This window comes from Peromyscus leucopus, chromosome 7 (genome assembly GCF_004664715.2).
Source record: "Peromyscus leucopus breed LL Stock chromosome 7, UCI_PerLeu_2.1, whole genome shotgun sequence".
Lineage (NCBI taxonomy): Eukaryota > Metazoa > Chordata > Mammalia > Rodentia > Cricetidae > Peromyscus > Peromyscus leucopus.
In genome coordinates this window covers 108,985,072-109,012,084 of record NC_051069.1, presented here as the reverse complement: position 1 = coordinate 109,012,084, position 27,013 = coordinate 108,985,072, and the positions used below count along the sequence as shown (strand labels likewise).

The 27,013-nt window shown below is 51.2% G+C and overlaps 1 protein-coding gene across 1 annotated transcript in view; it reads right to left on the bottom strand.

Annotated features, from left to right (window-relative positions):
• LOC114681281 (myosin VIIA and Rab interacting protein) overlaps window positions 1–27,013 on the bottom strand; it is a 198,096-nt gene that overhangs the window by 34,678 nt on the left and 136,405 nt on the right. The window contains 5 exon segments of the mRNA XM_028854725.2: window positions 12,133–12,758; window positions 18,309–18,462; window positions 21,025–21,171; window positions 24,213–24,293; window positions 24,470–24,567. Coding sequence (XP_028710558.1) covers window positions 12,133–12,758; window positions 18,309–18,462; window positions 21,025–21,171; window positions 24,213–24,293; window positions 24,470–24,567 — 1,106 coding nt within the window.

Below are 27,013 nucleotides of genomic sequence, written 5' to 3'. Positions count from 1 at the left end.
ATGGCAGTGTGCAGGCAGGTGCAGAAGTAGGTGAGGGCTGCATCCCCATCAGCAAGCAGAGAGAGTGTGTGAGAGCCTGGGCCTTGAATAGGCTTGAGTATTTGAAACCTCAAAGTCTACTCTCAGTGACACACATCCTCTAACAAGGCTCTGGATCCTTCTAATCACTTCAAATATGGCCACTCCCTGGTGACTAAGCATTCAAGTATGTTAGCCCACAGGGGCCGTTCCTACTCAAACCACACTTAGTTACAGCTTACCCTGTTTGTATTTGAGACAGGACCTCTCTCATGTGCCCGGAGCTCCACAGGTCTCTACTTTATTCCCTTCCCTGAGACTTCTATTCTGAGGTTTGGAATTCCCTGCCTGTGCACCTCTGCTGCCCTGGGTTGGCTCTGACTACCTCCCTGGGTCCAATTCTCACTTGCCTGGAGCTCACCAAATAGGCAAGCTCCCGGGACCCAACTGTCTGGCCCCAGAACACCAGAACTGCAGGCAGGCACCCATACCTGGCTCCTTCCTTCCTTCCTTCCTTCCTTCCTTCCTTCCTTCCTTCCTTCCTTCCTTCCTTCCCCTTTTTTTTTTTTTTTAAATCCTGGGGTTGAACTCAGATCCTCTACCTACTGTAAGGCAAGCGCTGTATCAGCTGAGCCATCTCCCCAGTCCCAAATTCATTCTTTTTCATTCTCAGGTCTCTTGTGCTCCCAAACTGGCAGCAGCCAGGCTGGGCAAGCTTGCCTGGTTCTTCCACCAGCCACCTCCTGGCAGAGGAGACCAAAACCTTCCTCATGGATTCAAGGTGCCTTTAGGTGCAGAGAGGACGGTAAACGGGGAGCAGTGAAGGGACCCTGCAGTGGGCAGTGTGTGGGACCTGCATGTCTCATAAATAGACAGGAAGGTTTCCCTGCAGAAGCAATGCTTGGGACTTCAAGTGCTGTCATCACCCAGCTCAGAAGAAAAAAGGCAAGATGAGTATTCCAGAACTGATGGGACAGGGTCCATGCGCATGTGTGGGCCACACTGTGCCATACCCCAATAACCATACCCCATCAGTTAAAAACCACACCTCCTGGTCCTGCTTTCGATTTGGTGATTATATGCTGAACTCCTTCTAAGAATGTGACTCTTACAGGTGGGGATGGGGTGAGGTGGGGTAGGGGGTGAGGACCCCAGGAGGCCATGAAGATTGTGACTCTTACTGTATTCTTGGGTTTTGGTTGTGCAGATGTGTACTGAAATGTCCATTCTCTCTAAATGGGGCATTTATGTCACCCTCTCCCCCAAAAGCTTAGGGGATATGATGGAAGAGGGGGGAGAAGAATGTAAGCCTGGATGAGGAGGCAAGATGTGGAACCCCATCTTCTGGACGTGGCATGACCACTGCACTCGTGAGCCTGTGACCACTGCACCCGTGAGTCTGTGACCACTGCACTCGTGATCCTGTGACCACTGCACCTGTGAGCCTGTGACCACTGCACCTGTGAGCCTGTGACCACTGCACTCGTGATCCTGTGACCACTGCACCCGTGAGTCTGTGACCACTGCACCCGTGAGTCTGTGACCACTGCACTCGTGAGTCTGTGACCACTGCACCCGTGAGTCTGTGACCACTGCACTCGTGAGTCTGTGACCACTGCACTCGTGAGTCTGTGACCACTGCACTCGTGAGCCTGTGACCACTGCACTCGTGAGTCTGTGACCACTGCACCGTGAGTCTGTGACCACTGCACTCGTGAGTCTGTGACCACTGCACCCGTGAGTCTGTGACCACTGCACTCGTGAGCCTGTGACCACTGCACTCGTGAGTCTGTGACCACTGCACTCGTGAGTCTGTGACCACTGCACTCGTGAGTCTGTGACCACTGCACTCGTGAGCCTGTGACCACTGCACTCGTGAGTCCTGTGACCACTGCACTCGTGATCCTGTGACCACTGCACTCGTGATCCTGTGACCACTGCACTCGTGATCCTGTGACCACTGCACTCGTGAGCCCGTGACCACTGCACTCGTGAACCCGTGACCACTGCACTCGTGACCTGTGACCACTGCACTCGTGAGCCTGTGACCACTGCACTCGTGACCTGTGACCACTGCACTCGTGAGCCGTGACCACTGCACTCTGTGAACTGCCCGTGACCTGACCACTGCACTCGTGAGTCTGTGACCACTGCACTCGTGAGTCTGTGACCACTGCACTTGTGAGCCCATGACCACTGCACTCGTGATCCCGTGACCACTGCACTCGTGAGCCCGTGACCGCTGCACCCGTGAGCCTGTGACCACTGCACTCATGCACCCGTGGAACGCCATCTCCTGGGCATGGCCTGACCACTGCACTCAGGAACCCACTGCAGCTGTGGTTATCTGCACAAAAGCAAGTCAGCAAGACCAGCCCGCACTGCAGCAGGAAGCACTAATGGAACTCTGGATTAAAATGGGGTAGAGGGGAGGGGAATGTGCAGGGAGGTACCCAGGAGAGTGGGAGGGAGGAGTTGGGGTGGTTAGGGTTGAGATACATTGTACGCATGTATGAGATTGTCAAAGAATAATACAGATATTCTGGAGGGTTGAAATGTCCCTGTATGGTAACATAGCATGCCATCCGGGTCTCATGGGCGCATTTTAGTCTTTGGACGTTCCTTGGGGAGTCATTCTATCTATTTTTAGGGCTTGGTATTTCACAGCTCTCATTCTCTCTAAAGAACAAAGGGAAAATTTACTTATTTTTCAAATGGAATCAAACTCACTCTATTTTGTAATCACAACGCAGTCATTGGGCATTTTACAAACCTAAGGTCTGCGACAGGATCTTTGTAATCTTTTTCTTATCTTGAAACATGTTCTATTCACTATCCACCACAGTTATCCACCATCGCTTTTTACCCGTTATTTCTGATGGAGCAAAAATAGGCTAAAATAGTAAACTGAAGGAGAATGGAGTCGCCCAGCAGGGTGATTCACTCATGAGTCATCCTGTTCTGCCTTTTGATGCATACAGCCGGGAATTCAATTTTTTCCCATCAAAGCAAAGAGAAGAACACTGGTGGGGAGAGAAGAAGATCTCTTCACAGTTGTCAGAGAGCTCAGAAGAGGGACCTGGAGTGGAGGGAGCCTGGCAACGGTGAGGGAGTGGAGAGTCAACGGACCCTGGCAACGGTGAGGGAGTGGAGAGTCAACGGACCCTGGAAACGGTGATGGGGTGGAGAGTCAACGGAGCCTGGCAACAGTGAGGGAGTGGAGAGTCAGCGGACCCTGATAACAGAGGCAGAACAGTACGGCTAAGGAAGACCTGTGGTTTTCCTCAGTCAGTTTTCTTAGGAGGACTTTCTCAGACTCAAGCACTGATGAGTGAACATCACCAACAATATTAATAAAGCTCAAAAAGTAGATATTGCATTTCTTTCTCAGTCTCCTAACAGGAAGGGCCTCGCCCCTCAACACGGTGGTGTGGACCAGACTACTGGCTCTTGTTTGTGACGCGCATGCCTGGCAGACTGCTCTAGCCTCTGCAGTGTCTGTGCCTCAGTTCTACTTGGTACAGCCTGTAACTAGATAATCTAAGGCAGATGTCCACATGAGGATGTTTACAACCGAATCCACGAAACAGAAATTCTGAAACACTGACTCAAAAGAAAAGAGGAACCATTAAGACGCCCATTTGTTTCATAGTCCTGAGTAAGAATCAGCCCCGAGGACCTCGTGAGATGACCGATGCTCTGTGGGCACTAGGTAAGGAAGAGTTCCTTTGCCTGGGATGTGGGAACACCTGGGAGGAATGGGCGCTGAGCAGGCTTAGGAAGGATGAGAACATTTCCATACGTAAGTATGGGGTCAGACACTCCTCAGGAGGAAGCAGAAAGACTCAGAAGATCTGAGGGCAGAGAATGGCTTGATGTCGTTAGAAGACTAAGGCTCAGAATGAGAGAAGAGAGCTTGGAGCAAAGGAGAAAATATGTCTGAGCCAGAATGCAGAGTTAAACAGCAGTTGAAGGCATGGCGCTCTGCCCAGCCAAACATTCTTCTGCTGCTTACACCAGGAAGCACTCCTTCACAGGGCTGAAAAAATTACCACAGTTGATGTCTGCTTCTCACATGAAAATACAAGAATTAGTTAATGATGATTTGGGCCCACATTCAGCAAAGATGGATTGAGTACCTACTGTGTGCTGAATCCTGTACTGGCCATTGGGGCATAAAGGTAAAGAATGCCACCATCCCTGCCCCGGGGAGTTTACAATGTGTGCCACTCAGGCGAGGGTTTGATGGGACTCAGGACAGCCCTGGCCTGACTGGTGGATATGGACGGATGATGTCAGCAGAAGGAAGCTTAAAGAACGCAGTCCAAGGGTCTGGGGAGACCACTCGGTCTGCAAAGTGCTTGCTGCACAAATATGAAGACCTGAATTTGATCCCAGAGCCATGTAAAGCCAGGCTGTGCATGCCTGAGCTCCTGGTGCTGGAGAGGTGGAGACAGGCAGAGCCCTGAGGTCCTGTGGCTATGAAGACTGTTCTCCACTCAGTCAAGGGGGAGATGGCTTCTAGAGAATTCATGGGTTCTCAAAAGGGTCCACCATCACCCCCGCCCCACTTTCTGCCTAAGATCAACCCTAGTGTCAAGACGGCCCACACACAACAAGGATTAAGAAGGGGGTGATTCAATGGGATCTCACTTCTAGACTTGTTCTTGCCATCATCTTGTTCCAAAAGGTAAGTATGGAAAATCCTATGCCCAAGGTTTTTGTGGTGGTGGTGGCTTGGCAAATACAGAGTTCCATCCATCCTCTGTGGAAGGTCACACCAGCTTTACCAGGACCCCCTTATCCATTTTCTGAACTACCCCATCTCACCCCCCATTTCCCTTTTCTTATTATTGGATTTTCTGTGTTTTCTATGAACAACATAGTAAATACAGGAATATTTATCTGTTATTAGATATACGAAGATTACTAGCTGCTCATATGGAAAGATTCTTTTGCATTTATTTATTACTTTATTTATTGTGTGTATATGTAGGCATGTGGGCACTCATATGTCTCAGCACACATGTGAGATCCGAGGACCCTGTGGGAGTCAGTTTCCCCCTTCACATCTAGGTTCTGGGGATCCAACTCAGGTCATCAGGCTTGGCGGCAAGCACCTTTACCTGCTGAGCTATTTCGTAGATCCAAGATTCTTAACACATTTTTGGAGAATAATTAGGACCTAGAATGCTGGATAGAACCAAATCTGTCCCAAGAAAACAGCTCCACAAATGAGTACAACCAAAAATAAGTCATTGCAGGAAGCTAAAATAGCAGCCACCAGTGACCCTCGAGTTCCCATCAGTGAAATTCACCAGTTAAAATGGTGTTTGGCAAACAGCCTTACACAACCTTGCCAAATCATCTTCCAAAACTGTGGGCAGACCCACAAAAGGATGGCACTCTACCGTGCCAAAAAGCAACAGAAATCAGCTTGTTTTCAGTAAAAGAAGGAGAATTAATTAAATTAAATACAAACCCCATAAGAATGGGCAGGAAAATAGGCAGGTAGATCCAGCTGTTCTCTTCCTTGTAAGTAGAATCATTTTGTTTTCTTCTCTTTGGTACTCCACCAACCTCAACTCTTGGTTCAGAAATGGCAGTTTAATGCATGCCACAAAACAAATAAACAGCAATCAAACATAGCTGAGCCTTGTGCTTTGTCACCCGAGAATAAGCCTTACTTTCAATTCCTTCATGTGCTACATAGAAATAAAATTAATCATGTGCCTATGTGTGGGTATGTGCATGTGAGTGCAGTGCCTGTGGTGGCCAGAAGAGGGCATTAGATTCTGTGGAGCTGGAGTTACAGGCATTTGAGAGCCACTATGTGGGTGCTGGGAACTGAACCTGGGTGCTGTGCAAGAGCAATAAACACTCCTAATTGCTGAGCCTTGTCTCCAGGCTCGTGGCCAACCATTCTTAGAAGCCAACAGTGAACTCAACAAGTTAGCATACGAATGGGATTCAGTTCTTTCAGACAGGAGTCATGATCTAGGGAATCATATATAACAAATGCTAAGTCAACTCAAAATTAAGACATATATTAATGTGATTAACAACATGAATAGATTATAGAAAAAAACTGGCCAGGCATGGGGCCTCACACTTAGAGTCACAGCACTTGGGAGCTAAGGCTGAAGGACTGCCCTGAGTTAAGGTCAGCCTGGGCCACAGTGGGTTCCAGGCCACCTGGGCTCCATGGTGAGAAGACCCTGTCTTACAAACACAAACCAAAGCCCATTCCTGATTACATTATTTAGGGCTCTAGGAAAGGCTTCTTCGTTTTGATAAGAGCTGCTCAATTGGAAGCAAGCGGTTGACCCACTGTGAACCCCTGGGGCGTCAGACCCCACTGCGAACCCCTGGGGCGGCAGACCCCACTGTGAACCCCTGGGGCGGCAGACCCCATTGTGAATCCCTGGAGCATCAGACCCCACTGTGAACCCCTGGGGCGGCAGACCCCACTGAGAACCCCTGGAGCGTCAGACCCCACTGTGAACCCCTGGGGCGGCAGACCCCACTGTGAACCCCTGGGGCGGCAGACCCCACTGAGAACCCCTGGAGCATCAGACCCCACTGTGAACCCCTGGGGCGGCAGACCCCACTGTGCAGACCCCTGTGAACCCTGGGGCGGCAGACCCCACTGTGAACCCCTGGGGCGGCAGACCCCACTGAGAACCCCTGGAGCATCAGACCCCACTGTGAACTCCTGGAGCGTCAGACCCCACTGTGAACCCCTGGGGCGGCAGACGCCACTGTGAACCCCTGGAGCAGCAGACCCCACTGTGAACCCCTGGGGCGGCAGACCCCACTGTGAACCCCTGGGGTGGCAGACCCCATTGTGAACCCCTGGGGCGGCAGACCCCACTGTGAACCCCTGGGGCGGCAGACCCCACTGCGAACCCCTGGGGCGGCAGACCCCACTGTGAACCCCTGGGGCGGCAGACCCCACTGTGAACCCCTGGGGCGGCAGACCCCACTGTGAACCCCTGGGGCGGCAGACCCCACTGCGAACCCCTGGGGCGGGTCACCAAGGACAGGAAGATCCCAGATCCTGTGACTTCACAGTGAGCACAGACTGTCACCACTGTAACAAGACAGGAGAAAGGAATGAGTGTAAAGATGGAAAGGAAAAGACCGAAGTGTGGCTGGGCTGAGCGGAGTGGTCTACAATCCCAGCTACTTAGGAGACTGAAGGCAGGGAGTGAGTTCAAGGCCCACTTGAGCAACTTAATGAGGGTCTGTCTCAAAATGGAGGAGTTCCCAGGAGAAAGAGAAGGAGAGGGAAGAGAAGGAGGGGAGATAGCTCTGTGGTGGAGCACTTGCTGGTATGAATGAGTTCATTATTGTAGATAATTAGAATAGCTAAGAACTCCACATGAAAAACTAGCAGAATTAACAAAAGATCCATTAGAGTACTAGGTTATAAGGCATAAAGTCAGTACCGTTCTACAATAGGAGCTAATCTGAACATGTAACAGATAAAGAAATTCTCACTTACAGTATCATTAAAATGTAAATTAGACATTACTTAACAAGAAAAGTATGAGGGCTTTGAACAAAAGTATAAAAACTTTACAAGTGCCACACAATCCTGGATGGAAAAGCTCAATATTACAGAGACATAAATTATTCCTAAGTGTACGCATATATTTGGCGCAATCTAAGAAAACTTTTTTTTTTTTTTTTTTTTGCAAATTGAACAGATTTTAAGAAACCAATTATATGAGTAAAGAGTTGAGAGATGCCAAGAGAGTTTTAGAAAATGATGTAAGTATCAACTAAAACAAGACAGGGTGGGAAGGGACTGAGACACACGCACACACGCACACACGTGCACACACATAACTATCCACCAGACAGCAACATGTACTGTAAGGAATTTATAATGAAACAGTAGGATTTGTACAGATGAATGGTAATAACATAACTCCATGCCTGTTGAAGAAGGCATCTGATACCAGCAGACACATGCCGGATGACGTAATAATCATTTGGAAACAAAGGAGTAATATGAGAATAAACAGGGCTCTTACTTCACACTTAGAAAAGTGAAGTCTACCTGAGCCAAACAGATCAATGCAAAAATACAAACCTGTACAGCATCATGAAAAAGGTAAAAAAAAAATGTATAAGCTTGAGAATTTATGTCATTAAATAGTAAAACAATAAAGAAGACAACTAGCAGGGTCTCATGTAGCCCAGGCTGGCCTTGAACTCAACTTACTATGTAGTTGAGATGACCTCGCACCCGATTATCAACTGCTGGGATCGCAGGCATGTGTCAGCATGCCTCTTTAGTGTGGTGCTGGGGACAGAACCCAGTTCCTTAAGCAAGCTACGCTAGTACTCTGTCAAGTGAGCTACACGCCCAGCCCCAACCACACTGTTATTGAGACAAAAACCAACTTCTTTGTAAAATGTACTTAAGCCGGGTGTGGTGGCGCACACCTTTAATCTCAGCATTTGGGAGGCGGAAGCAGGAGGATCTCTATGGATTTGAAGCCAACCTGGTCTATACAGTGAGTTCCAGACCAGCCAACACCATATATTGAGACCCTGTCTCAAAACACCAAAATAAAAGATAAATAGCTGAGTAAGATGACAGATAAAACATATAAATGCATTTTTCACATTAAAAAAATGTGAACAGTTTTAAAATCTGGGAAGAAACATCTCAGTGAAAACTATGCAAATGTTAACTAAAAAGATTTTTTTCTCACATAGAATTGGCAGAAACTGAACAGACTAACAATGACATTGTTGATGACATGTGCAAAACATACCCGCCCATACACTGTCATGGCTATGTAAACATCTAGGAGGTCTGAGAGCTTAATTTGACAAGTCTTTAAATTTGCATGGCGACATTCCGTGTGGCTGTCTGGAGCCCAGAAGCATGGACCAAATCTTTAAATGTCCATCGCTTTGGGAAAGGATGAACCAGTGGCATCCTGAGTGGGGTTTGGAAGCCACTTGGCTCCTCGGAAAAAGTTTGTTATCAGTGGCATTGCTTAGAATCGCCCATGAACGGCAGCAGGTGCCCACACTAAGCCGGATCTGAGGACTGGAGAGGTAGTTCAGGGACTAAGAGCACTTATTGCTCTTGAAGAGGACGAGAATCTGGTTCCCAACACCCATGTCTGGCCACTGCATTCACAATTAATTACAAACCTAAACTCAGACACACAAATATACACACACACACACCTAATTAAAAATGACCATTAAAATCTTCCCCAAAGACTGACTTTTAATGTGTTTATTGCTGTTTTTAATTTTTGTGTGACAGGGTCTCCCACTGGCCTGGGGCTACTATGTAGGCGAGGCTGCTTCCAGCAAGCCTCAAAGACATGAAGTTTCTGTCCCCACCCAGCACAGGGCTTACAAGTCTGCACCACCAGGCCTGGGTTTTTACATGTGTTCTGGGGATGAGATTTGGGCCCTTGTGCTTGCCAACTACCCATCGCCCCACTCCTGGTTTTTAATTTTCTACAGTGTATTCCTTCTTGCCTGCATTCTGGGAGGCTGATCCTCTGCTCTTTACACTATCTTGCTGAAATCTTTTGCACACAGAATGCCCAGACCATTGTGTGCCAACCCCTCTGTACCACTTACGGTTGGGAATTAGGGAGTTACGGAAGAAGACAGACAACATGATGCCAAGCACAGACAGACTTGCTGAGTTAGATTTAAGTGCACTGTATGCATATGAACACACAAAAATGGCTGTGCTGGATGGTTTGATGTCAACTTGACACAAGCCAAAGTCATCTGAGAGAAGGAAACCCCAACTAAGAAAATGTCTCCATAAGATCAGGCTGTAGGCAAGTCTGTAAGGCATTTTCTTAATTAGTGATTGATGGGGAGGGCCCAGCCCATGGTAGGTGGAGCCATCCCTAGGCTGGTGGTCCTGGGTTCTATAAGAAAGCAGGCTGAGCAAGTCAGTAAACAGCGCCCCTCCATGGTCTCTGCATCAGCTCCTTTCTTCAGGTTCCTGCCCCTCTGAGTTCCTGTCCTGACTTCCTTCCATGATGAACAGTGATGTGGAAGTGGAAGGTAAATAAACCCTTTCCTCCCCAAGTTGCTTTGATCATGGTGTTTCCTCACAGCTACAGAAAACCTAAAAAAATGACCTCACACAAAATACACCCATGGTCATTTTGGGGGTATACCATTGAGCTAGATTTTATTTTTATTTTATTTTTAATTTATGTGTATGCGTGTGACTATCTGTCTGTATGTGCACCATTTGTGTGCAGGGGCCCTTGGTGCTCAGAAAGAGGACGTCAGATCCCTGGAACTGCAGTTATAGGCACCTGTGAGCTGCCATGTGGGTGGTGGAACCGAATCCAGGTCCTCTTCAAGAGCAGCGAGTGCTCTGAACTGTCAAGCCATCTCTTCACCCTGTTTGTTTTCTGAAATGGGGGAGGGGTCTCATTATCTAGCCCAGGCTAGACTGGAACTCAATATGTAGCGCAGGCTAGTCTCTAATACATGATTCTCCTGCCATGCCTTTGGAGTACTGGAATTATAGGCATGTGCCACCATGCCTGGCAGGAAACGCCATTAGTACGGTTTAATATTTGTATATTATAGTACATTAATTTGCTTCATCTTATATTATTTATAGATGTCTAAAGTAACAGTTTAAATATGTAATTTTTATTTTATTTCATTCCCGGGGCAGGGGTGGGGGTGGAATGAGAGCTGTCCTGTGAAGGACACTAAAGGTTTGGACCCCTCTGGCAGTGTAGCAGCATCCCCACCTAGTGGGGATGAGAGGGTACTGCTACTTGCTCAAGGTCCCTCCCAGGGGAGGATAGACGAAGTGTACCAGCATCTTCTGGATGGCTTCTCCCTACTTGGTGCTGGCCTACTTGGTTTTATTTTGTCAACTTGACACAGGCTAGAGTCATCTGGGAAGAGGGAATTTCAGCTGAGAAAAGCCTCCCTAGCTTGGCCTGCGGGCAAGGCTGTGGTGCATTTTTTTTTAATTGATGATGATGTGGGGGGCCCAGCTCACTGTACCACCCTGGGGCCAGTGGTCCTGGGTTGTATAAGAAAGCAGGCTGAGCAAGCCATGAGGAGCCAGCCAGTAAGCAGCTCCCCTCCATGGCCTCTGCTTGCTCCATCTGAGTTCCTGCCCTGGCTTTCCTCAGGGATGAAGTGTGACCTGAGAGCTGTGAGCTAACACCTCCTACCCCAAGTTGCTTTGGTCATGGTGTTTCATCACAGCAATAGAAACCCCAATGAGGGCAGGTGCCTTTCAAAGACTGATGCTTGGACGTGGGTAGTAAAGAGGAAGCCTCAGGCACCCTGGTTTGAATCATGCAATGATTAGGAACGCTCCTTGGATATATATGTTGCCTTGGTTTTTCCTTATTTTTTAAAAAGATAATAATTAACTAGTTTGTGTGTTTATGTGTGTAAGAACACGTAGAGGCCAGAGATTAACCTCAGATGTCCTTCCTCAGGAACCATCCACCTTGTTTTTGAGGCAGTGTTCCTCACTGGTAGAGGCTCACCACGAAGGCCAGGCTGGCCGGGTGGTGACTGCGAGGGTTCTCCTGTCTCTGGCTCCCCAGCACCGAGATGGCAAGTGTGCCGTCATGCTTGGCTTTTTACGTAGGTGGGGACTGAACTCAGGTCTTCAAGCTTACACTGCAAGTCCATGACCCATGGAGCCGTCTCCCGAGCCCTGCTTTGCCCCCCGCCCCTCTCTTGTGCTCACTTTCTCGTCTTCCTGTCTACTATGAACTGAAGAAGCCCCTCTACCACCCACCTCTGCCATTCAACGCGATCTGTCAAATGCAGGGGACACACTCACGACGGAAGCCTCCAGAACTTTGAGCCCAAATGAAAACTCCCTCGGGATTGTTTGCCAGGCATTTGTTCACAGTGACAAAAAAGTCTAGGACAAGGACACAGAGGGTTGACGTGACTTGACTCGGGGTCACTCGGCTGCCTGGCAGCAAGGTCAATAGGGTCTTAGATAGTAGATCCCAAACCCAGGCTCTCTAGGCCACCACATGTGGAGAAGGGTCATCCTACTTCCAAAGTGTGTGTGTGTGTGTGTGTGTGTGTCTGCAGGTGAACGTGCCTTACCTGAGGTGTGTGCAGACCCTGCGGATGGGCACCAGGTGAAGACAGCCCTCTGTTTGGCTCCTCTGGGTCCCCTCGGGCCCTTCTCCACCGCCTGGCCCTGCGTTCTGCAGTGTGGAGGGCCTCTTCCGGATCACTGCTGTCAGAGGTCTCTCCACTGGCTGTCTGGGGGTTGAAATTTACATCCAGCTCTCCCTGGAGGCGTATCTTCTCCGCTGTGGGGTTCTTGGGGACCTTCCTCTGCAGCCAGGACAGCCTAGCCCGGCGTCCAGCTTCCCGAGATGAGCCAGTGGAGGAAGTCTCTGAATCGGAGCCCATGGCTTCAGGGTTGGAGGGAGTGGTGGCTAAGGGACCTTGGCCAGGACACTGAGGCTGTGCAGGCTGAGGCTGGGATTGCTTGGGCCTGCTCTGGGACAGTGGGCGCAGCTTACTCAAGACCTCACTATAGTCAAAGTCTTCCTCGCTGTCAGAACCTATCTCATCATAGGCAGATGTCACACTGGACGCCACCTCCAGGGCCTGAAAGGTCCTACTCTTCGGTTTGGCCAGCAGGCGGTTTGGGGGCCGTATACCATCGTCCTTCAAGGCCATCCAGTTCCCATCAGGACTCTGCAAAACGGGGGCCAGATCTGTAGGTGAGAGGAGAGAGAGACCAGAGGAGGTCCATTATCGCTGTAGGAACAATCTGGGCAGCATGTCCTCTCCCATGACTGGTCCCTGTGCGTTTGTGGAACAATTGCCTTTAGGATGAGCAGGAGTATACACCCAACTCACAGGAGGTTGAGTGCTCAACCATAGATGGGCATCATCAATATCAACTTCTCCCACCCAAGGCTCAGGGAACATCATGGAAGTGTGGTCGGAAAGACTGTGAGACGGAGAACTGGGAGGAGAGCTGAGGAATGCCGACGTACAGACGTGGCGTGGCTGTGGCACACAGCGACTCACAGCTGTGGTTACCTGCGTGAGACCCGCACAGTATCAAGTCAGTCATCGTCCCAGTGCGGGTGGGGGAGGGGCTCACAGGGCCCCACCCATAACACAGGAGCTATGGGCAGTTGATGGCTGCAGAGGGAGGCAGGGCCGTTTGTCTTTGGAGATGTGGACCCTGGTAGGTTGCTGATGCCCCATGACTGATTGACCTCAGGATGATGATGATATGGCATAAAATTGGAGGAAAATGGGTTGAGAGGTCCTGGGGGTGGTTGGAAGGAGGTACTGAGGGTGGATATAATCAAAATACATCTATACATACACAAAAAATTTAAAGGGTAGAAATATTATTAAAACAAAAAGAGTTCTCAGGGATCCCTGGGGGCCTCACAGATGGAGTGAGACTTAGAGGCATGGTCCCTTTTCAGGCCTCCTGAGAGCTGCCCCACACTGGCCTAAGGCTGGCAGAAGGGAGGGAGAGAACCACAGCAGCCTGCCTAAGTTCTTGTTCCCTGACATCGGCCATGGGTTTCTCTCTTAGGTCCTCAGCTTCCCCTCGCTGATGAGGGATAATTCTACATCCTGCCCCGAGGATTTTCACAGCTGTCACCCCTACAGCCTCACTGGACGGGCACGGAAGTCTATGAGTTCCTTACCCCAGGGTTTTGGAGAGGACTTGAGGCTGAATGTGATTGGTGTTTCCTGTTTCAGAGGCTGGAATGAAAACGAGGCGGCAGAGAGGCAGCTCTCCCCTTGCCTCCTTTCTCAACTCCAAGGCAGCCCTGGGACCACTGTAAGGCAAAGTCCGAGGGAGGCTGGAGCCCTCCTGAGCTACGGACCCGAGTCACCTGGGGTGACTGAGGGCTGGGCCTCCAGGCTTCACCCACGTGCAAGGAGCATCAGGAGAATGTTTGCTGCCCCTGTGTCCAGAAGCTCCTTTGGGAGCTACTAGTTCCTCAGGCACAGCAGTTGCTGGGAGACGCTGCTTTCCCCCAATGGTGGGCAAAGCAGGCTAAGAGCTTTGTTCTTAGGGACTGTTCTTCAGCTTGTACTTGGATGTTAGCTTCTGGGCCAGGGCTACAGATTTGTCCAAGACCTCGAGACAAGGGCCCGATTTCGAACTACATAAATGATACAGGCTTCCTGATCATGTTGCTGCTCCATGGAAGAGCGGTCTCCACAGAGCGTTGCCGTTGCCTGGCCACTGCAGAACTCTAGCCCGGAGGAAAGCAGAGGTTGGTGGAATGTGTGTTTTCAATCCAGTGACCCAGTTTCACACCAACTGTCTACTGCAACTCACCCTGGCAGAACACTGGATCCTCTTTCCTCTGAAAAACTAGGGCTTTCTCACACCATGAGGACACTGGACCCCGACCACAGGGAGAGGTGACCTGGGGGCCTCTCGCCACTCCCTGTTCTACTGTTCATCCCTGCCATGCCCTGAGGCCACCTCCAGGCCCTCTAGTCCCAGATCTGTTCTCAAGGCCCTGGCCTTCCATCCTCTGCCTTGTGTTCTGACTGATCACGCACATGGCTCACTCGGCAGCTTCCTGGTGACAAGGCCTGAGGCAGGACCTGGATCCCAGCCACCTTCTTGTCCAAGAAGTAAATTAGCCTGCTCTGCCCTGGGGACAGGGTTCACAGTGGAAAGAACAGAGGTCTCCAAGCCAGAGCACAAAGATCAAAGCCAGGCAGCAGCTGTAGGGTCTCAGACTCCCCACTTCTCTCACTGATGGAAAAGGACAGTTAACAGCTCCCTGAGTTGTCATGAGGAACAGCAGGAAATCTTATATCATGCTTGCTCAGAGCAAATTCATGTGTGTGCATGCACATGTGTGTGTGTGTGCATGCATGTGCATGTTCATCGCATGCATGTGGGTGTACATGCATGTGGAGCCCTGCAGGTGGTCTTCCAATTAAGTGGCTCTTCCTCCTTTTTCTTTAAGGCGGGGTCCCCCTGTCAAACCAGAGCTCACTGGTATGCTCCTCTGTCGAGCCGGCTTTGTCTGGGGACTCCATCTCTGCCTTCTGGAGCTGGAATTACAGGTGGCTGTCACGCCCACCAGGCATTTACAAGGGTTCTGGGGATCTGAACTCCCCTCTTCACGTTGGTGTGGCTGGTGCTTTAACCAAGCCACCTCCCAGCCTTCCACCTCAGTTTCCAAGACAGGACCTCCTGCTGAAGCTGCATCTCACTGATCCACCTCAACTGGCTGGTCAGAAACCCCAGGGATGCCTGTCTCCTTCAAAGAATTATTTAATCTTTACTTACGCATATGTGTGCATGCCTGCTAAGTTTACACCAAGTATGTAGGTGCCCGTGGGGCCAGAGGGCAATCTGATCTACTGGAACTGGAGTTACGAGCAGTTTTGAGTCACCTGATATGTGTGCTGGGAACAAAAGCCAGGCACTCGGTAAGAACAGTCAGCACTGAGCCGTCTCTCCAGCCCATGCCTGATTTTTTTTTTTTTTTTTTAAATGTAGGATCTGGGGAATTGAACTCTGGACCTCATGCTTGCACAGCAAACATTTTACCACCAGAGCTACCCCCCAGCCCAAGATGCATTCTCCGTAGCTCCTTTTCTCACACCCATGTGTAAACAGGGATGCTGTAGTGAATGGTAAATCCAAGGGCTTGGAGCTGGAGAGATGGCTCAGTGGTTAAGAGCGCAGGCTGCTCTTCTAGAGAACCCACGTTCAATTCCTAGTACTCACACCGTGGCTCACAATAGTTTGTTATACCAGTTTCAGGGAATCTGATGCCCTCTTTGTAAGTATATGCGCCCTCGACATATACATACAAAACATCAAACATAATAAATAAATAGCGTTAGAGAAGAGAATTTGGAAAGAACCTGGGGTTCAGGCTGAACCCTGGATGCAACATTACCAGCAGAAGGCTCAGGTCAGAGAGTACCCCAGGCTGTTTCCTGGCTTGTCAGCGGGGTTAGCGGGACCCCCCCCCCATTGCTGTCTGTGGGACATCGTGACATGGGCTATGAAGCCCATAGAGCCGGATATACTGAGCACACTCAGCCTTTCTCATCTATCGAGTTGATCACAGAAGTGGACTTTAGCACCAGATCATGGACCCACACCCACCCACTCCACAGTTATGCATTTAGAAAGCAGGTGTGCATGCTGTTGTCATTATTCAGTGTTGCCTGTCCCCTCTGTGAAGCAAAGAGGTCTCTGTCAGTGCTGGGAGTGCAGGCTGAGTGGCCAGGGGAGCCAGGGTGCTCAGCCACTCCACAAAGCTCCTCAGAGCCAGCCAAGGGCAGCACTGACTTCCCCACAGCAGACCCCATGCTCTCCATGCACAGCTGTAGCTGGCACCCTGGCAGAGCGCTCCAGCGGAACTTCTGGCTGCCAGCATTCCAATTCTGAAGATGAATCATAACCTAGGTTCAAGACCCATGTTACGTGTCCTGGGCTAGGGCTTGGATGCCTGGGAATTGCCCCCTGCTGGGAGATCATAACTGGGGGGCTTATGGGCTAAGTACCCACCTTCCTTGCCCGATTGGCAGGTAACTCTTTTATGTGAGCTTAAGGGCTTCCCTGGGAGTAGCTCCAGCCACCCCAGTGATAAGCACCTGGATCATAAGTCATCTGCTGCCTTTCCTTCCTCATCTCATGTCCGTCTGTCCTCGTGCATTTTCTGGGCTCAAGTCCCAAATGAATCATAAGCCCCAGGTCCCCACATTAGACTCTGCCTCTGGTGGAAGTCAAAGTCGCTCAGAAGATGCAAAGTGCAGCAGGACCCATGAGAGTGGGTACCAGAGGGAGGAAAGCTAAGCCAAGTCCACATTCCGGGTAGGGGGTTGGGACTGTGAAGCGTCCCCTAGCCCAAGACAGGACAGCAGAGGAGGAACCTTCCCACACAAACCTCCCACTGCCCAGTTCCGGGGACGGTCAGGTCAGAATGTGGTACTTGTGCTCTAATATACAATATACGGTGGGATGAGAGTCAGTCTGCTGATGGCTACGGTGACAGAGAGCAGAGGGAGCTGGAGAGAAGATAAAAGGGGAAGTGGGGAGACAGAGAAGAGAGAGAGAAGAAGGAGACAGAATGAGGAGAGAAAGGAGAGAGAGAAGGGACCGGAGAAAGAAAGAGGTGGGAGAGAGAGGAAAGGGGGAGAGAAGCAGGGGACATGAGCATGCTGGGTATCTGAATGGTGTGTCTAGGGATGAAAAGTAGTTAAAAACCCAAACCATAAAACCACACAGATAAAGAAAGCGCTGGGCTACCATCTCTGAGTGTTGTGGCTGCGCAGTCTCCACCCATCAGCTACTCCATCCATCAGCTACTCCATCTATCAGCTCAGCTACTCACATCAGCACATCAGCTACTCTACCCTCATACCCATCAGCTACTCTACCCATCAGCTATCCACCGAGCACTAGACGGTTAACAGGATCTCTCACAGGATATCTTCAGACTAACATATTAAGCATTTCTGAGTCTTTGTAGGCTATTAGTTAGTTATAGAGGGGAAATGGCAGCTAAAAGTCTTTAAAAGTTTACTTCTAGGGTGGCCACTTTGCTGTTAAGTATCTTTGCTATTCAGGGAAGGGATCTGGGTCTGAGCTACAACACAGGTTGAGGATACCACTAACAGCTGCTTCATGGGACAACATGTGGGCCCATCTTCTGCTGCGTGTTTACTACATGAGGAGCAGACCTGTGCTGGAAGGCACGAGATCCCCAAGTGGGGGCTTCGTGGCCCCTGGCTTCTATTTACATGGCCATAAACATTGCGTGAGAGCTTAGGAAAGTAACTGAGCCTAAGAAAGACTTAACAGATTTATCTAAAGGACCATGCGTTACAGATGTCGATGTGAGTTACATCCCCTAAGGGAGAGGCAGAACATTCTAGAAGTAAGCAGTAAGAACAACAGGACAAGCAAATCAAAGTGCCATCCCTTAGGACAGGCGAGCTATCTGCCTCTCAGGGACCCTTTTACGGAAAGACAGACAGACACACGCACGCACACATGCACACACACACACACTAATACACAGAAGAGCCGAAAGACCATTCAACAGCTGATAAGACTGCACTTGTGAAACCCACGTGGAGCCAGGGAGTGGTGGCTCCCATCTGTAATCTCAGCAATGAGAAGCGGAGGCAGAAGGATCAGATGTTCAAGGCCATTTTTGGCTATTGGGAGTTTGGGGCCAGCCTGGGCTCCGTGAGGTCTGAGAGCCTCAACGAAACAAGACAAACAACAAAAACCCCATTACTTGTTCCGTCCAGTTCGTCCAAGCTCTTCCAGCTGGGCAGAGCAGACTCCTCCCGCAGACGCTGGCCACGGTCCCTGGGCCGCCTTGGTGCAGCCTCTGCTGAGCAGGTCTTCAGAGCATCTTCTGTAGTGAAGGAGAATGCAGACTGGGAACGCTGTGGAAAGAGGGATATGTGAGCTTCAGGCACAGCCCCAGGATGAGGACCTTCAGCTCAAGGGTGAAAAACCACAGTGAGGCTGTTTTCCTCCACAAGAATTAGGAGCTGCAGACCAGCAAAGGAGGTGTTTGTTTTGAACACAGTAGGCTTAGGAGAGAGGACATTTCAACCACCAAAAGCATCCATGAGGACAGGGGACTTGGGATCCTGGAGCCCTCCCGGCTGGTTGTGGTGACACCCCCACACCCTCCTATCCCAGTGACAAATGCTCTTTTTGCCCCTCCCACCGCAGGAGAGACCAAAGGAGACGCAGAGTGGCTCCCTCAGAGATGTGTGAGCAGGGTGTGAAGAGCTCCCTCAGAGATGTGTGAGCAGGGTGTGGAGTGCTCCCCCAGAGAGGTGTGAACAGGGTGTGAAGAGCTCCCTCAGAGATGTGTGAGCAAGGTGTGGAGTGCTCCCCCAGAGATGTCTGAGCAGGGTGTGGAGTGCTCCCCCAGAGATGTGTGAGCAGGGTGTGGAGTGCTCCCTCACAGATGTGTGAGCAGGGTGTGGAGTGCTCCCCCAGAGATGTGTGAGCAGGGTGTGGAGTGCTCCCCCAGAGATGTGTGAGCAGGGTGTGGAGTGCTCCCCCAGAGATGTGTGAGCAGGGTGTGGAGTGCTCCCCCAGAGATGTGTGAGCAGGGTGCGGCAGATCTGGAGCTGAACTCGGGAGTCACCGTCCCTGTTGGAACATGTCATTTCTGCCACAGCCTTGGCCAACAATCTGGAAACCCCCACTTCCTCTGTGCTCACTGTGCACTTCAGGGCAAGTGACAGCTTCACAAACGGGCTAGGGAGACGGCTCCGTCAGAGAGGCGCTTGCTCTGAAGCATGAAAACCCACGCTCACTGAACAGCCAGGGATGGCCAAGGGTGGTGTACACCCTTGTTAATTCCAGCACTGGGAGGTGGAGATAGCCAGGTCCCTGGGACCTGCTGGCCAGCAAGTCAGGCCACCTGGTGAGAACCAGGCTAGCAAAGGACCCTGTATCAAAAAACAACATGGACAACTTCTGAGGAATGACACCCAGGGCAGTCCTCTGCACACATACCTGCACACAGTCATGTACACACACACACACACACCTACCTCTGTTTGGAACAGATAGAAAAGCCCATGGCTAGGTTTGGGGAAGGGGTGGCGTTATTGGTGACCTTAGCCCCAAAGGACTCTGACTCAGTTTGAGAAAAGGCTCCATGCACAGCCTGCTCAGGAGCTCTCAGATCTGGGGCCCATGGCTTACTGCTGGGGATATGGTACAAGCCAATGTGGGCTTAGGGTCACACGAGAAAAATCTCTAATCCTCCCCAAGAAGACCTAGAGGGCCATGTAAGAAGGGCTTGGAAGTGGGAGATGGGAAACAGGAAGAGACACATCCATCCTGGGCAGCAAGGCCACATGTCACATGGTATGCAGTCACACTTCATCCCAGGATGTAGGAGGTACATCCCTGTCACTAGATCTGGAACGATTCTGATGGGGTGGTCCAGGAGTTATCTGTGATTTTGCCAAATCCTTGACAGGAGTCCTGAGTCACTGCAATGAAAATCTGTTCCAGCAGGTGGCAGCACTTGCATGCCTACCAGGAAGTGGGGGGATTATCTGAGTAGCTGGCTTTCTCATTACTGACTCTTTCCCTCCTGTGGCCTCTGCTCTTCTTCCCTTACCCACACAAGGATCTGTGGAAGAAGCGATGGTGGGTAGAACTGGAGGAAACCGCTTGGAGAGAGCTGGGAGGGCCTGAGGAGGCCCTGGGCCCACGGCTCATGAATGTTCACGTTAGTGAGACCGAGGAGATGGAGAGATCGGAGCCTTCAGACAACCACGGCCTCTTCACTCTGTAGGCAGTAGCCAATGAGTGGCCAAAGTCATCTCCTCCTGCCCCTGGGATGTTGGGGGCGTTTAACTATTCAAAGGCTCTTTTCCCTCAATGTAGGGTCTCAATCCTGCACGGTGTAAGCAAGGAGGTCCTCCATGAGCTGGCAGGATGGCTCTGTTGGTAAGGGCTTGCCTTGCAAGTACAAAGACCTGAGTTTGATTCCCAGAACTCGCATTTAAAAGCTGGGCACAGTAGGGCACACTTAAAATCCCAGCATTGGGAAGGCGGAGACAGAAGGGTCCCTCTGGGGCTGGCAGCTGGCTTAGCTGAATTGGTGAATTCCAGACCAGAGGCAGGCCCCATCTCAAAAGATCAAGGTGGACTGTGTGGGGAATGATACCTGAGGGTGACCTCTGACCGCCACACACACAGGTGCACACACACTTGCAGCCTATGGTCATCTTTATTTTCCCTAGTTTGGCCTCCAGGTAAAAACTCGCCAGCAGCCTGCCCTCCCTCAGTTTCTGGCTCTCCCCTGCGCCCCACCTGCTCCCCCTCCACACTCCCTGCTCTCCACTAGGACCTAGAAAGCACACTCAAATGCAGATGGCAAAATGTGCCTCCCCCTTTTCTGTGGGAGAATGGCTCTGACCCACAGGTGTGTAGAATGTGTGTGGGGTAGCAGTGCTGGGCCCACTCACCCAGAGGGTGGCGCGTGCTCGGTGTTGTCCTGGAGGGGCCGTGGTCTCCTCACCCTCGGCCTTCGCACCGCCACTCTGGGGCCGTGGCCACTCTGGCCCCTCTTCCTCTGCTTGTGGCTCAGCTTTGCTCTTCTGCTTCCTTATAATCTGGGGAAACAGGGACACGTCACTGAAGAGGCTTCTGGAGGCTAAGTGCCGGGCGGGGGTCATCTGTGGGATGCTTTCCCAGCCACCCAGGAACTCAGCTCCAACAGCTCGTTTCAGATCTACCTTGGGTTGAAAGGGCACGTACAGCCACGATGACCTTCAGCTCCCATTGCTGACAAGTGCTACCACCCTTCTCCATCTGCAGGGGAGCGGTCCTGGGAATCAGCCTCCCTCACAGATACCCCACACCACTGATGGGGCTGGGGGAAAGTGCCTGCCATGCAAGAATTACAATCCGAGTTTGCTCCCCAGACCCTTGTAAAATGCCAGTGAGTGGGTGGTGGTTCACAGCTGTAATTCTAGCACCAGGGAGGCAGAAACAGGAGGACCCCTGAGGCTCACTGGCCAGCGGACTTGCCTAATCTATGGGCCCAGGTCCCAGCAAGAGACCACATATCAAAAGTCAAGACGGATGGAGCTTGAGGAATGATGCCTGGGGGGGGGGGCATAACATGGTGTAGTGTTTGCTTAGAGGAACTGCACACCTCCCCGTATACAGAAGGTTATCTTCAAATCACTTACAGTACCTGACATGATATATGTGTAATCAAAATAGTCGCTGGGTGTATTATTTGGGGAACAGTAATGAGAAAAAAGTCTACATGCTAAGTAAAGATGTCGCCACCATGGGTGAACTGTGGTACCAGGCGGTGACTCTCAAATGACAAGTGTGGGGAGGTACTAAGGCTTCGGAGACCGCGGGAGTCCACATGGTTAAGCTCACGTGCCTTTTGTCCATGTGGACTCAGCTTACTGCCTGGTACAGCAAGTTCAAGCTGTCCTTTTTGGAACCTCCTGGAATTGCTTTTCCCACACATGGATCCTTGGTTGACTGAACCTTTAGATAAGGAGCCCATGGCCATCGACGGCTGATTACGATGGTTTTTGGATTTTCACAGCTTCTCTGTGTAAGTGACCGTCACTCCACATTAGACTCCGTGCTGAGGACTACAGGGTAATTAATTCTGAGAGAGGCACAGGGCGCTTCTCCCCCTTTGACGGGTGAGAACGCAGGTCCAGAGCGATTCGTGTATCACCTAAAGCTGCACAGCACACAGGACCCGGTGCCTTTGGCCGTGGGTCTTGTCTTGGGGAGGCATTTGGAGGCTCAAGGAGTGGCAGATGCCCAGGTCCCTCTTTGCCCTCTGCTGTGCTGGCACAGTCATGTGCATTTGGTGGCCCATTGGTGCAGATTCCGCTGGGCCCCAGCTTCTAGAGATGGGACAGCTGAGAAGGTGACCGAGCCGCCGAGATGGAATTCTTCAGTGGGTATTTATGTGTTTGTGTGTGCACATGTGTGTGGAGGTCAGAAGTCAACCTTGGGTGGCCTCCTCAGTCTCTCTCCTTTTTTTTTTCCCAGACAGGGTCTCATATTGAACCTGGATTTTGCCTCCTGGGCTAGGTTGGCTGAGCAGTGAACCCCAGGGATCCACACGCATTCCCGTGGGATGAAACACACAGCCACTCAGTGTGTGCAGAGAGCATTTTACCACAGCCAGTGGTCTCCCGGCCCTCAGCGGCCTTTCAGACTGCACAGCAATAAGGAGGAGGGCAACGGTGAATGAAGGGGCCTACTGAGGCACAAACGTGGGCAACCAAGTCACTACTCCCATTTCCAGGGCAAGACAAGCTGTGTTTGCTTACTGGCTTTCAGGATTGCTGCAGGAGGACAGTGATGACCTGGACTCTCCCCCATCCCCCTGCAGGAGGACAGTGATGGCCTGGACTCTCCTCCATGCCCCCTGCAGGAGGACAGTGATGCCTGGACTCTCCTCCATCCCCCTGCAGGAGGACAGTGATGGCCTGGACTCTCCCCCATCCCCCTGCAGGAGGACAGTGATGGCCTGGACTCTCCCCCATCCCCCTGCAGGAGGACAGTGATGGCCTGGACTCTCCCCATCCCCTGCAGGAGGACAGTGATGGCCTGGACTCTCCCCCATCCCCCTGCAGGAGGACAGTGATGGCCTGGACTCTCCCCCATCCCCTGCAGGAGGACAGTGATGGCCTGGACTCTCCTCCATCCCCCTGCAGGAGGACAGTGATGGCCTGGACTCTCCCCCATCCCCCTGCAGGAGGACAGTGATGGCCTGGACTCTCCCCCATGCCCCTGCAGGAGGACAGTGATGGCCTGGACTCTCCCCATCCCCCCTGGCCACCCCCCCTCCCCCCTGCAGGAGGACAGTGATGGCCTGGACTCTCCCCCATCCCCCTGCAGGAGGACAGTGATGGCCTGGACTCTCCCCCATCCCCCTGCAGGAGGACAGTGATGGCCTGGACTCTCCTCCATGCCCCTGCAGGAGGACAGTGATGGCCTGGACTCTCCCCCATCCCCCTGCAGGAGGACAGTGATGGCCTGGACTCTCCTCCATGCCCCTGCAGGAGGACAGTGATGGCCTGGACTCTCCTCCATGCCCCTGCAGGAGGACAGTGATGGCCTGGACTCTCCCCCATCCCCCTGCAGGAGGACAGTGATGGCCTGGACTCTCCTCCATGCCCCCTGCAGGGTGGCCTGTGCTATTTCCTGTCTTTTAACACTGTACATTGGGCTCAAGGGGAGATCATTTGTTTGCTTAGCTCATGAGTCTCCAGCTGAAAAAGTGCTGCATGTGGACCTATCACTCTCCTTTGACCCATGACTGGATGAGACCTCTGGGCATCCTCAGGAGTGAGGTGTGTCCTTGCTGTGTGAATGGGGCTTGGGTCTCTGTGATTAAAAACGAAGGCTGAAGTTTTTCAAGATACCTTACCGACAGCCCCTTTCAAGTGTCTCTGTGTCTTCCCGTGCATGGAAATACACCCTCCCCCAGCCTCTGGCCTTGAGTTCTTCCAAGGGACTTGCTTCTTTGGAAGTACATGTGAGTAGGACAAGGACAGCAGCCAGGGGGGCCCACAGCTTGCTTCCTTCTGCTTTCTTAACTCTGGGCATGGCATTAGCAAATGTGTCCATTTCATGAGTTTGCTCTCCAGCTCTCCAGCCCTACCCTCTGCAGGATGGTGGTAGCCAGTTCCTCAGTCAGCTCTTCCTTGTGGTCCCGCAGGTAGCTGGCCTCATTCTGTTTGTCCTGTGGAAGGAAGGGAACGGAGGGAACGTGGGGTCACTGTCTGGCAACAGTAAGAGGGAAGCCACACAGCTTACTCAAGGCTACAGTGACGTGGAGCCCTGGCCATCGGCACTCGCTCTTGACAGCCAGGGTGCTTGCTCTCACTTGCTACCCCCACCACAGGAAGGAGGTCCTACCAGGCTGTCCCCGTGGGATTCTGCTTTGGAAATAGCTTCCTCAATGGCTTCTTCTGCCACTCGTAGGGCGACAGCCAAGGTGTCCATCATGCTGTGTCCTAGGAAGGGACAGAACACAGAACAGGTCACAACTGCCCCATGGGTTACTTTTCTGCTTACAGTCCTGGGGTTCTAGGACACACTTGAGCTGCTCAGGACAGAACCCGAGCCCGCTGTCCTCCTCATCCACCTCACCATTGCCTCTACCATCACCCATATCCCGTGCCACACGGTTCTTTGAGTCCCCCTCTCTTTTCTCTGCCTTCTGTATGCTGCTGGGTAACCAAGATGGTTCTGGGGGCCTGTCAGAAAATACTGTTTCCTTGTCCACATTCTCTGACAGCACACCTTCTCATCCCCGTTTTGTACACCCGAGTGGTGACATGGACAGATATCATTAAATGTCCCAGGACACTGGGTTGTGAACATGGCTTGAAGCAAACACTGGGCCATAGGCCAGTGTCAATAACAAGACGGAATAGAGCACATGCTGGGACCCCGCTGAGAGGTTCACATCTGTAATCGCTCTGGTAATTCAGTGAGGTGCCCTGTGGTCACACTGCACAGATGGATCTGTGACGCTCACACTGCCTAGGTAATTTGCACAAGGTTACACAGGGAGACAGCAGAGGGTCACTATTGGCATCCAATACTTCAGTGTGTGTGTGTGTGTGTGTGTGTGTGTGTGTGTGTGCGCGCGCGCGCGCGCGCAAAGAGGTCAGAGGCTGACTTCCAGAACTGTCCTCTATACACACTTTTTTTTTTTTTTTTGAGACAGAGCCTCTCACTACATCTGAACTCACTGATTCAACTGGGACAGATAGCTAGTGAGGACCAGCATCCACCTGCCTCTATAGCTAGTGAGGACCAGCATCCATCCACCTGCCTCCATAGCTAGTGAGGACCAGCATCCACCTGCCTCCATAGCTGGTGAGGACCAGCATCCACCTGCCTCCATAGCTGGTGAGGACCAGCATCCACCTGTCTCCACAGCTGGTGAGGACCAGCATCCACCTGCCTCCACTTCTCCGGAAGTGGGATAGCAAGTGCACGCTGCTCTCCTCAGCTTTTCACGTGGGTGATGGAGACTGAACTCAGAAATTCACACTGTGTGGAGAGCACTTTACCAACCGAGCCTGCGACAGTCATTTAGTGGACATGTTATTATCTGTGGGAACAGTCTCTTCCTCCCACCCTCACTTCTCTGGAGTCTCGCTGTATTGGCCATGCTGGCCTTGAACTCATAATCCTCCTGCCTCAGCCTCTGGAGCAGCTGGGGTTACAGACCTGTATGGCACCATCACTGACTGCCTCAGCCAAACTACGTCTCTAATTTTATTCTCCTGATGCCATTTATAATCCAGTCCTGTATTATTATAGATGCCAATCTCCTGTGAGCTGCTGCAAATTATTGTGAAATGAGACAAAGTGTGAACATATCTACTCATTCATCCATCACTCACCCAAGCTCTTTATACTCCCAAAGGCACTAATGTGGCCAGAACGTTGCATTCAGAAAATATAATTCTCTAAAACAAACCCAGCCAAGGTCAAGGTGACTCAGGTAGAGGAGGTGTGCTACAAGTCCACTCTGACGGTCACGACAGACAGACCGACTGCACACCACGGTCTGGCTGACTGAGTGCACTTCCCTGTAGGTTTCAGTGAGAACCCACGAGGGGAACCTGCAAACTTGTCACCACACCCAGGGCTCCCTGGGGATGGGCGCGCTATCTCCCACCTGGCCTTTCCAGGATACTCATCCTGGAAAAAGGACTAACGTTATTTTTTTTTTTTTTTTGATTTTTCGAGACAGGGTTTCTCTGTGTAGTTTTGCGCCTTTCCTGGAACTCGCTTTGGAGACCAGGCTGGCCTCAAACTCACAGAGATCCACCTGCCTCTGCCTCCCGAGTCTAATGTTATTTTTAAAACATTGAAAAGTATTACATTTAAAACTGTAGTGTATGCCTGTGTGTCCTCTCTCTCTCCCCCCTCCATCTCTTTCCGTGTCTGTATCTCTCTATGTGCCCTAGTGTATGTGTGTATGTGTAGCAGTCAAAGGACAATTTGTGGGAGTCAGTTTCTTCTACCATGTGGTCCCAGGATTGAACTCAGGTCATCAGGCTTGGCTGCGGGCATCATTACCCGGTGCCGAGACATCTCACCAGCCCTGATGTATTGTTTATATTGTTTATGTAGTATATATTAATAGTACAAAATACTAGGTTTGTTGTGGCACGTATACAAGGTACTTTAGTCATATTTTACCCTCCACTGCATGTTCACAGAACAGGTCTACACATTCTCAGCAAACATGCCTGAGTAACCCCACTGCACTAGGTTCCGGGCTGGTTTTCAGTGATGCCCTGGTAGACAGACTGAGTCCATGAACTCAGGTATTTTTTTCAAGATCGTGGACAGACTAGGCATTCAACTGGGGATGTGTGTGATGGAGATGGTTACCAAGTCCCAGGAAGGCTTCAGATGCCATGCTATCACTCTTGG